The sequence below is a fragment of the Ischnura elegans genome, chromosome 8 (genome assembly GCF_921293095.1).
Source record: "Ischnura elegans chromosome 8, ioIscEleg1.1, whole genome shotgun sequence".
NCBI lineage: Eukaryota > Metazoa > Arthropoda > Insecta > Odonata > Coenagrionidae > Ischnura > Ischnura elegans.
The window spans coordinates 93,015,282-93,028,058 of NC_060253.1; the positions used below are offsets into that span (position 1 = coordinate 93,015,282).

Here is a 12,777-nt window from a genome sequence, read left to right on the forward strand (position 1 = left end):
ACAGTATTAAAATAATTTTCAATGAATATTCAAAGAAATAATAAAATAAATAAAATAATAAATTATCATTTTACTACTCCTATCTTGCTCCATATCTGAACAACAAACTGGACAAGCAACGATAATCGGAGCATTCTCCTCGTTATCAGTATAGTTAAGTGGTGTTAAAAATTAAATTTGAGATAAAATTGATGATAAAAAGCAAGTAGCCGGGAATCTTGGGATAATAATGAGGTGGTTGCCAGAGTGACCGATCCCTGCTGGAATGATGTGTGGAGGACTTATCTAGCTCATCACTCCGTCCGATGGATGGGACGTTAAATCGTGGTTGCCTTGTCGCCTTTCGTCGAGAGCAGGCTACTGCCGACGCCGGGTTTCTCTACACCCATCCTTCCATACCCTTCCCTCATGGCACAAATTACCTCAGCTGTCGGTCACCTCCTACAAATACCATACCTAGAAATAAAAGTCAACTTAAAAAAATACAATCTTGAATCTTGAGCCGACAACTAAAATTCAGTGGAATAGAAGCTGGCTTAAGCTCGGTAAATATGTGTTCCCGATAGTATAGTCAGTTATCACGGAGTGAACACATTATCGTAAACAAGCCCGAAATGTGCGCAAATAAAATAAGTAACATTTACTCTACATTCCTAAAAGCTTTTGATAGAAATGGGTTTAGTTTTTTTGCACCAAGAAAAGATTTACATTTGATACATCAGTGACATCAACAACCGGACATTTAGGTTGACTACCGCTAAAACCTCCTAAGGATTAATTGCGAAGCCTAAACGAAAACCCTACAGGTGACTATGTAACTATGTGACCAGGACCTAACCGTTGAATCGGGCACAAAGCCGAAATATCATCGGTGCATTCTTTTCAGAGCAGGCTCAGGACAATACTGGGTTTATCTCCTCCCGTTCTAATCTACTCTTCCTGTGGGGCGTAAATAACCGTAACTATCGGTCGCGTCCTAAAAATATCAAATGTTAACTAGATCACTGTTAAAGAATGGAATTTTCATACATATAAACTTTTTAACCCGTACATAACACTGCGGACCGTAGAATCGGGCACTATGACGAGATTCCCTTGGTGCAGTTTATTCATAGCAAGCTCAGGACAACGCCAGGTTTCTCTCCACCTGTCCTCATCTGCTCTTCCAACATGGCATAAATAATCATAGCTGTCAAAAGGCCCGGAACCTGGGCGGGGCAGAGTGGGCACGGGCTCCGCGCGGCATATTTCAGGGGGCGGCAAAATATGAAAAGTTTATTTAAAAAAGTTATTTAATTTTTCTAATGAAATTTTTTAACAGTAAATATCAATTTATCAATTATTTAAGAATAATGTGAATAAAGCTTCATATTAGCAAACATGCGGTGCGTAATTTCTACTACAGCATCTCAAAATAATATGTTAAGGAGGTTTTATACTTTAGGGATGGGGGAGGTGGGAGCGAGGGGAGGTCAGGTGATGGGGGGCGGAAAACTAATCTTTGCCCCACTGAGAAAACTCCTAGTTCCGGCCCTGGCTTTCATTCAAAGCAATGCCATTATCAACAAGGAAAAAAGAGAAAACCTAACACACTACCGACAAAGCTTCAATATTGCTCACACGATTAAAAACATCTATTAATGTCGATGATTCCCGAGGTTTAATACTTTGGTTGTGAAGTATATAGCATTTTAATTAAACGAAATTTTCAGGTAAAAAGTCAAATCTATTGGATTTGGCTTCTGGGGCATTCAATGCAGGTATATATATTTAATCTGAAATGACTGTTACAAGGTTAAAAATTAATAGCTCTAGAGTAAGCTTGCATATTTACCATAAAGTTAAGAACAGTACAACATATCTTAGCACAAAATTTACTGCTCGATCGCACTTTTCTCTCAAATCTTCCTTAGTTTTATACACGAGAAGATAAGAAGGCATATGGGTTAGAGGGAGCTGCGAGAGGGAGCTCTATAGAGCCCGCGAGTCCTTACTGGCGACAAGTGGGCCCGAAAAATATGGCTCTCCCTGTTAGGAGCAAATTCCTCCCTTTTTTGATGCTTTTACGAGCTCTTTTTGCATGCCATCCTCTAATTTTTTTAACCTGAATAAATTATGATGATGACATCCTTTAAATCCGAAATTTAACCTTACTCTTTCAATTGCTAGGTTTAATCCATTTTTCAATTGCCAGGTGTCAGATTTTTTTAAAATTTTGATTGCTATGTTTCGGAAATTGTTGGGAACGACAATTCATCGATGCAAAACGTGACCACAGCTCTTCGGTATCGAACCTTAATGCGACACTGCCTGCAATTAAGCCTGTAATTTTCGACCAATCACTATGCGAAGACTTTTCGCGAGGTGGGTGAATCAAGAAGAAAAGATTATGAAATGTCTAGGGAAAACGATAAACGGTCACAATAAGCGAGCAAGAAGCTGCTAAAGAACGCACCGGTAGGTTTTGAAGAAAGTAATGGAAAATGGAGAATATGGAGACAATTGATTGGTATTGTTTTTGCACCCTTCTCTTAGTGCTTGTTTGATAAGTATCTAAGACGTCCACGGTAATGTACCTAAACGCGCGAATGTATGTTGAAGTCACTCAGTAGTGCATGAACTAAAAATCCTGGATCTGAGAGTTTGGGCTTCACGTTTTAATTATTTTTTCTCTCACGTTACGCGCATTTTCCGGCTAAGATTTCCGCTGCTTGCACGAATGGGAGTACACAACGCCTTTCATTAGGAGTAGGCTAATGCCGACTTCGGGTTTCTCTCCGCCCTTCCGTCATGGCGCGAATGGCCTTAGCTGTTGGTCGTATCCATATACCATACCATACGAGAAGATCTCTCGGGTTTTACTCCGGGATATGTCATACTCGTTATCCTACGTTTCGACAGGCTGCTCCGCCATCCTTGTCAAGGTTCCAGGAATCCCTGTGTCAGTCATGTCAATCAACAAGCAATCTAAATTACATATATTCCTAGATCCGTATAATGACGGGCGAAACGGTCGTCGAGACATTGGTATAATCCATGAAGAACCTAAGCCAGTCTAAAACCTGAGAGAACGTATATATATTGTTAGCTGGGGACAAAATAGGCATGGTAATAACCCCTCTGTTTAGTGTGAAGGCATATGCTGTGTGTTGAGGTTTAATATTCACGCCTTTCAGATTTCTCATCCCTGTAGACAATGGTTCTGGGACGATAGTTTCGTCGGCGTATTTCGGCTTTTCGTCTCTTTGTTCGTTGATTTAATATACTACAGAAGTTGTATGATTAAATGTTCAAAGATGCGACTACATAAAAGAAAGCAAGTACAAAAAAAATAATACAATGTTTAAAAAATAACTATGAAAAATATGTTTTTATTATTCCATGTAAATTAAATAAAATTGTATTAGATGTAAGTTTCCGTTCACACAAACCCAACACTACACACACAACACATTCAAAGGCGCAAGATAAATAATCTGTTGTGAACTGGCTGGTTAAGGTATATGGCTCATCGGCACAGCTGAATCGCGCCTGCGGCGCGTCAAATAGTGAGTTGAGATGCGACTACCGGGTTAGCAATGACAATATTTATCCGGAACAGATTGAAAAATGGAGGTGGTTACCGGCCTCAGAAAGCTCAAGTGCTGCAAGCCAATTTTTATTGTATTTGAATCGTTTTTTGTTCATGGAAAATGATTGAACAGATTTTTTTGCAGTTTCAACTTCCATAAATTTATTCCTTCGCAAATATTCCTTTGAGAAGGTTATATTGATGCAAAATTCTTTTGATCAAAAATCTACGTTGACTGTGATTAGTAAAAAGGAATTTGGATTGTCAGCTTTATATTATTTGGCTGGGGTTATTCTAGACGAACTTTCCACTGGAGTAAAAACATTGTAAATCCCGCAATAGGATGAGGACCTTGATTTTGAATATTTATTATATTTTAATTCTTTACTTATACCCATTGCTCATCACTTTCAAAGGTGTCTTCATCTTGATAGTAAATAATGTAATAATGGAAACGTGAATTAATATTTGAATTTGCGCTACATTTTGTTTGTAATCGCTCACGATGAAGTTTTTCTGAAGTAAAACCAAGGGTACCAGTGGACGGGGTTTTATCTCTTGTGGTTGTTGAGTCATTAGGTCGATCAGCAGAGCGAATTAAGAACTTCCAGATTCCAATTATGGCTATCTTTTCAATAATGCTGGCAGAGTTTGATTTAAATTCTCTTCAAAGGAAGGGAAAGTTACTTCGGGCGCTACGCAATGAAAATATCTGATTTCTAATATTTCTGGTGGTTATAACATTAATTTTTGAAAAAATTTCCCACTCACTATAGTTTATTCTTCGATACAGTTCTTTATGGTTACAGTGAGTGTCAGTAACTTGGCCAATGTATCGGATGTAGGACGTGTGTAACTGTTCAGACGAGGTGTCTAAGCCAAGTAACGATGGGAGAACAAGTTATAAGAATCCGTCCTTCATCTCAATAGGCAGCATATAAGAGTACGCTTCATAGTTAAAGTAATGTTCTAAAACGGTGGTTCGAAAATATGCGGGTGTTAAAGTACTGTTGCCCTAAGTGTTTATTTATTTAGCGTGATCATGAGCTTATCGAAGCTTCTTGCTACATGGTTGTTTGAAAATACTTACGCAGAGAAAATTAGTACGACTTAATTCGTGTATTTCTATGATTCGAGTACTTTTAAACGGGTTCTGTTGCTTTATCAGAAAATTATGCGAATTTTGCCTAACTAGCCACACTTCACCTTCAGATTTTTAGTCATTGCATAAACTGATACAGGCTTACGTGGGTGAATGATGATATCCCAACGATGATATGCAGTTTGATTGCTGTACACAATGCCAGCTACGTCACACCATCCTTCTAGTATAAGTCTTCATGTCACCGGATGTTTTGCCTGCAAGGACTCAGATATGGAGATAATGTGGTTTGAAAGTTTTATGCTCACCTTTGAGTGGCGCTGCAAGATAACTTCAATGAGTTTACTTTCGGAAAGACCCTCTTGTCTTCGAAGAGAGTAAACTCTTGTCGCTAGTTCACGCTTTGATGACCCTGCGTTCCCATATTAATGAGAATCAAAATATGACACCCAAGTGAACCATGTTTCTTTACCATGGTCGTAAGGGAATGGAAATATACTTTCGGAAAGCGCCTATCGCCAATTGAAAAGATTTACTTTCATTCGGGGAGTGTTCGTAGTTACTGGGTGCGGCCTCTCACTGCTTGGGTGCATTCATTAATTACGTGAGACGTTTAGAGGGTAGGAGTTCAACCCGATTTTCACCCAATCTCACGTGGGGGAGAGGGGCGTCCAGCCAAATATCACGTACCCGACGATTTGATCTTTGGATTTTTCTCTTTTATAGCAAAATCTTCCAAAATCGTTGGCTTATTGCATTATGGTTTCGTTAGTGGTGAGCCCTGGTCGCTCCCATAGCGGCGAGGGTATTCCCTAACCAAAATTTTCCGATTCCTATCATAGCACTGCGCCATAGCCGGAGAGCAAAGCCCGAACTTTGAACATTAAGAGGTGTTCGCTCTTGACTAATTTAAGTAAACCGGGACTAGCCAGGGTGAACACTTTACGGAGTTACCCGAAATGCACAAATTGCTAGAATTTTCGTCCTGAACATTTACCTAGCCATGAACAATGTGATAAAAGACGAATTTATAGATCTAAAAAAATGAATAGCGTCGATCTATATAATTCAACGTTACATTTTTTAACCTAATCTGAGTTAATGGTCAACGGTCCACTGGAAGTGCTTAACATCCTTCAGGGAAGCTGATTCGTGGCTGATATATGCGGTTTGTTTTAAATCGGTGAGCACCCTTCATTGAAAGCAGCGATAGTGTGGGAACTACTACACACTGCTATACTCAAAATTGGTGGTCGTTTAATATTTCACTATGATTTATGCATATGGTTTTCATGCATTGACATTTACGGTATTTTATATGGAAGCTTTTGGAGATAATTATGAGACTTTTTATAATTTTAAAAGTTTCTCCAATTTGCGTGAAATGAAGCCAGTATGTTTGATACAAGAATCCTACAGTAAGTCATTAGAATTTCCAATAGATTGCTCTTTTAGTACAAAAAATTTATTTTTCCTAGTAAGCAGCAGTCGTGACTAGTTAACCGCTAGAGTTGAAGCTGTATCCATGCCAAAGTTTCATTTTTGTTGCCGATTCAGATGACAACTTTCATTTGTTCATAAAAATAGAAAAAAAGTGAGTTTTGTGCGGTGATGAAACACTTAATTTTGAAAGGGTTAACGCTCAAAGAAATCAAAGCTAAGTTACGTGAAGTTCATGGGAAATCTGCTCCTGTGTTTGAAACTGTTTAAAATTGGGAAAATTAATTTAAACTTGGTCATGTATAAAAAAAATGAACATCATTCCGGACACCCTGTGGAAGTGTCTACCCCGGAAATAATTGACAAAATTCACGATATTGTCTTAAGTGATAGACAAATCAAAGTGCGCGATATAATTGAGGCCACAGGCCAAAGGTTTGCATCGAACGAGTTGGTCATCACCCAAACAAATGCCTATTTTTATGAGATTCCCAAATTCCTCTTTTTGAACGGCTTCAAGTATTTAGAAAAATGCGTGGAAGAATTTATAGAGCTGTAAGGAGACTACGTTGAAAAAAAACGAAGTAATATGTTTTTCTACCTTATTCTAAAGATTTATTGAACGATATTTATTATTTCTTTACGACAGGTTTTATTTTTTCGCCATCTACTACTACTCATGCAATGATAGTGGCTGCCAAAATTGATTCTTTCATCTTCCGTTTTATTAGCGTGTGAGGCTTCTCGGCCGGTAACTTTATGATTTAACTAGTCTCTCGATTCACACTGTAATTACCTCCGTGAAGTTGACGTCATACACTCTGCACCGACTGTACTGATAGCCGCCGTCTCGGTGCTCCAACGGTATCGAGATGTTCTTCCTCTCCTCCATATCCAAGTCCATCAACTCGGGGACCTTACACCAGTGCTCCGGAGTAAGTGCCAAGAAACTGCCAAGAGAGAAGGAATGACTTAGATAAAGAGACTTAAACTTTCTAGCATATCTGTGCCGTGAATCGAAGCTAAAGCTATAGAATTTTCTAATACATAGGTATTAGGTACAACAATTCATGCAATAGGATTGAATTATAACGAAAGATTTAAAGCTGAATGATTATATTTGTTCTAAAAGATTTTATGATATGCCTTTGCTGATGATATTGCCTTAAGTAACGATAGTGAAAATTGGGACATTGTAAAAAACAATATGCAAATTGATTTGGTTAATCTTAGGAATTGGTTAGAAGCAAATAAATTAAAAATGAATGTAAATAAAACTAAATACATTTGCTACAATATTTGTAACAGGTATATAATTGACTGGGATTTATATTACCACTCAAAGGATTGTCACATGTATGAGTTTTCGGATTGTTTGCTCGTACAGCGGGTGTCTAGTTTCAAGTATCTGGGAATAATCCTGGATGAGTGTTTAAAATGGCGTCAACATGTTGAAAATGTTGCAAATAGTATGAGGCAAACTATATCAAATTTTTATTTCATCCGTAACAAATGCCCAACATATTTTTTGAAACTCATTTATAACGCCCTAGTAAATACCAGGCTAAACTACGGTGTGTTTAGTTGGGGTGCAGCTTATAAAAATTCTATAAGATCCATTGTTGTATTGCAAAAAAGGCTTATTAGAGTAATTTTTAAAAAAGAGCCTTTCCTTTATTTTATAGTATAGGCTTGCTTCCCTTGAGACATCTTTTCATTTACAAGGTTTTACGTCGATTTTTCATGAGAAGTGGAAATACGGGGTTATTATTATACAACCATCCTTCCTTCACCCTACGAAGATCACGTACTACTTTACCTAGGACTAACCTTACGCTGTATAAACGTTGTTTCTTGTTTATAGGGCCAAAAGTGTACAACTTATTACCCGTATCATGTCTGAAAGCAAAAAATAATAACGTAATTATGAAAAATATTCAGTCTTGGCTGTTTAGAATGCAAAGTGTGGAGGATTTTTTTCTATGATGTAATACCATGTAATATATGTACGTACTTGTTTCAATTCAAATGTTGTGCTTGCTTCAATTCAAATGTTTATATGTCAGCATGACCCTATGCAAATGACGGTAGCCAAAAAACAGGTTGTCCTTAATGGCTACCTAAAGTTACTCCGTTTTATGTATTAATTCTATTCTGTACTTTTATTTTTTGGAGTAATAAAAAAATATTATTATTATAAAAAAAAAAGAATTGAGTGGAGAGCCCCGTCAAACCAATTTTAGGATCGATGAATGATGAATAAATGGAATAGGTAAAGAAGGATGGGAAAGAAAAGGAATACGTAGGTGTGAAAAGATTAGCTGATATGAAAATTGAGGGAACAAATGCATCAAACCAATCTTAGGATTGTTGACTAGTGATGAATGATGATTATGACATATGGTTATGTTATTTAATCCTAAGTGAAATGCCGTGATATTCAGCCCCTTATCAATGGCAGAAATGAATGAATTATCCTCCAATGCAGTATGATTCAAATTTTTCTATCGTGTGGGTAAGTTCCTTACGATACTCCACCATTTATCTAGCTTTTGTGTTGGAAGCCGCTTACCCAAGAATGACTCGCATGGATTCGGAACCCGTGGGAAATGTAAAAAGTCTCTCAACGCTACATTAAATCGGTGAAGAGAGACGTTAGGTTTTACAAAGAAAAGGTGAAATTCAGTAGTGTACGAGTCATTCATCTCATTTATGGAAATTGCATTAAAAAATTTAATCTAATTAGGTGAAAACGAGTTTCTGATGGCGTTTTTCATATTCTGGCCACATATTTTACTATCCAATAAATAGTATGTTGGACCGAACTGTGTTCTGACATATCCATTTTTTCTTTTTGCAGCTACGGCCCTCACTATTTTAACTCTGCGAGCAGGGGTCTGTGTTTAATATCCTCCTTTGATAATCTTTCCGAACAAATTAAAACGTTTACATTATCAGTGATGGCAAAGTGTAATAAATAACTAACATATTACAAAAATATTGTAGTTTCTGTTTAGTGATGCGTATAAACTCAGTAATACGACCTCAGAATTATTTTTTTCTCTCCAATGTTTTCCAACTGTTCCCACCGGTTCACGGTTCATAGGTATTCCCTTCCTTTTTTTCTTTTGCTATGGAATATAACGAAATCTTTGTATAATTTGATCTGTGTATAATTTTGATCATACCTCCTTTCCGTTATTTTAATGGATCACTAAAAGTAGCAATATTAATATTGAAACAGTCCGGTAAGGTATTCCTAAGCGAGAATCCGTGTCTGCCAGCGGTGTTAAGGCTTATGAAGTAGGCAGGCAAAATACCCGACTCTTATAGGTGTTATCTGAGCAATAGAAAGAGCTAATATGGTACAGGCTTAGGCAGTGTAGAATGGATGCACGTTGAAAAGCGTTTGCCGAATGTCCCATCTTGCAAATCGCTTGATTATTGATCGTGCCGAGTGGTAGTGAAAACTTAAAAGACAGTTGTAAATCCTTTTATTTTCAAATATTTCGTTGTAGATTCGCTGTGGATAAAAGTGAGTGACATTGCGCATGTAATATTATTGCTCTTAATTGCTATCGGGTGAAATTATTATTAAAAGCGTACTAGAAGTAACTATGACGGACATTGAGTTACGTGATGATATTATGATGATATGATTTTATGAATAATGCATATCAGTAAAATAATCAGTATCTCCTTAGAAGATATTATATTACAGATGGGAGATTAGGTTTACTACATTTGATAGATATTGCAGTTATCACTAAAAATTTATTCGATATACATTTCATTTCTCGTAATTTTTTCGAAAGTATGACCATGGATAGTGGTAAATGAAAAATTATAATGCCATGTTTCTGTTATCATGAAATTATGAATGTGCTGATGAAATTAGGTCGTTGTGGCTATTCCTAGTTATTAAGATGACTAAAGATAATTTGAATGAACAGATAATTATTTGTAGCAAAAATTTTTCCACAAGAGGCAGTGCATGTGCCTTGGAAATATATTCCGCGGAATATGTGAAGGTATTAGGATATAATGTCACTCAGTTGTATTCCGGAAAGGTTGTTCTTATTAACGACCTATGTTAACACTTAACAAGTCATTATCAAAGTAATGGCTAGTAATTAGTAGACCATGACAGTCACTTGCATAGAGTTGAAATCCTTGTCGATATTTTGAAAACCTTATGTGGAGCATTATTACGTGAATTATCGCTCTGTGGTTCCATAAATTGAAGCGTTACAGGATTTAGTATGTGAAGCATAATCTCCTCATTAAACAGTCCTAGTGTTATCGGTGCTATTAGCTTGTATTCATGGACTTGAAAGGCAAATGTAGTAATATTAGTGCTACAGCACTAATCTACTTCTTAGTGAAACACTTAAAACAAAGGAAACGCATTGGGATAAAAAATGTTAGAATTTCTCTACGGCTGATACCGGCCGGCACTCGATTTCCATCGCTTGCCTTTTTTGAGTGCTGAAGAGATAGGTTTGACCTTGCGGAAAAAGGAATCAGCCCGGAATATCTATTAAATCTAGCATGGTTGTTCAAATCGATATTTTTTTGCGGAGGCGATGTGAAGTCTGATGGTCATGATAAATGGGACAAGTGTTCAAGATACGCGGTGGTGTGTTCGTAGTAAAAAGTTTCTCCGTATGAAAAGTCAATTATTTCGATTTTAATATAGTCAACATTTGATATTTTTCGTAGGCGTCCGACAGCTATGGTTATTTACGCCATGTAGGAAAAGTAAAATAAGACGAGTGGAGATAAGGATGGTATTGCGCTGAGCCTGCCCTGAGAAAATGTTCAAAGGGGTTCTCGGCTTAGTGACCACGTTTGGTGTCCCGGTCACATTGCACAGGATTTGATTATAGCTAAGAAATTACTTCTGAAAGGAGTTAGCGGCAATTTTACCTAAAGTCCCGGACGTTAATGCCGCTGAAATATCAAGTGCAAATATTTTCTTGAACAAAAAACTTTATCCTTATATCCCTCAACCCTATATATGCCTAAGAAGGTAGATAAATTAAAAATTACTTATTTTATTTGCGTACATTTAGGACTTTCATTTGAGAATATATATATTCGCTGTGTAGTAATTAACTATGCCATCGGGAACACAAATTTGGAGAGCTTAAGCAGCTTGTATATATCTGAATTTTAGTGGTCGGCTCAAGATTGTCCTAACCATAATTAAATAAAAAGTTGCGATTTTCCACGACTATAAACTTTTATTCTGACCTACGTTTCGAATTTACGATATCATCTTCAGCGTACGAAATGGTTGCAGTTCCAATGGTACCTCGAAGATGAGAGAAGTAACATCGAAACCTACGTCGGAATAAAAGTTTATAATCGTGGAAAATTGAAAGTGTTTATTACAATATGGAAAAATTATACTCTCCATTACGCTTGGTTATTCTGATTATAGAGTCCTAACTCTTTTCTTGAGTCGGCTTACGTAGATTGAATAAACAGAAATTATGTAGTAAAGTGAATCTTTTCTCGCTGTGAACTCCCATTCGTGCAATCAGCGGAAATCTTAGCCGGAACATGCGCGTGACGTGAGAGATAAAATTCTTCAAAAGTGAAGCCCAAACTCTTAGATCCGATATTTTTAGTTCATGCACTACTGAGTGACTTCAACATACCTTCGCGCATTTAGGTACATTACCGTTGACGTCTTAAATACTAATCAAACAAGCACTAAGAGAAGGGTGCAAAGACAATACCAATCAATTGTCTCCACATTCTCCATTTTCCATTACTTTCTTCAAAACCTACCGGTGCATTCTTTAGCAGCTTCTTGTTCGCTTATTGTGACCGTTTATTGTTTTCCCTAGACAGTTGATACTCTTTTCATCTTGATTCACCTACCTCGCGAAAAGTCTTCGCATAGTGATTGGTCGAAAATTACAGGCTTAATTGCAGGCAGTGACGCATTATTGTTCGATACCGAAGAGCTGTGGTCATGTTTTGCAACGACGAATTGTCGTTCCCAACAATTTCCTAAACCTAGCAATTAAAATTTTAAAAAATCTGACACCTGGCAATTGAAAAAGAATTAAACCTAGCAATTGAAAGAGTAAGGTTAAATTTCGGATTTAAAGGATGTCATCATCATAATTGATTTAGGTTAAAAAAATTAAGAGGATGGCATGCAAAAAGAGCTCGTAAAAGCATCAAAAAGGGAGGAGTTTGCTCCTAACAGGGAGAGCCATATTGCCCACTTTTCCTGAGGACTCGCAGGCTCTACAGAGCTCCCTCTCGCAGCTCCCTCCAACCCATAAGACCTCTTATCTTCTCGTGTATAAAACTAAGGAAGATTTGAGAGAAAAGTGCGATCGAGCAGTAAATTTTGTGCTAAGATATGTTGTACTGTTCTTAACTTTATGGTAAATATGCAAGCTTACTCCAGAGCTATTAATTTTCAACCTTGTAACAGTCATTTCAGATTAAATATATATACCTGCATTGAATGCCCCAGAAGCCAAATCCAATAGATTTGACTTTTTACCTGAAAATTTCGTTTAATTAAAATGCTATACACTTCACAACCAAAGTATTAAACCTCGGGAATCATCGACATTAATAGATGTTTTTAATCGTGTGAGCAATATTGAAGCTTTGTCGGTAGTGTGTTAGGTTT

The 12,777-nt window shown here is 37.1% G+C and overlaps 1 protein-coding gene across 2 annotated transcripts in view; it reads right to left on the bottom strand.

Annotated features, from left to right (window-relative positions):
* The window catches only part of LOC124163240 (solute carrier family 22 member 21-like), a 103,267-nt gene that overhangs the window by 28,467 nt on the left and 62,023 nt on the right, over positions 1 to 12,777 (bottom strand). For both annotated transcript variants that reach the window (XM_046539995.1, XM_046539996.1), the window contains exon 3: positions 6,910 to 7,063. In XM_046539995.1, coding sequence (XP_046395951.1) covers positions 6,910 to 7,063 — 154 coding nt within the window. The remainder of the gene's footprint in view (positions 1 to 6,909; positions 7,064 to 12,777) is intronic.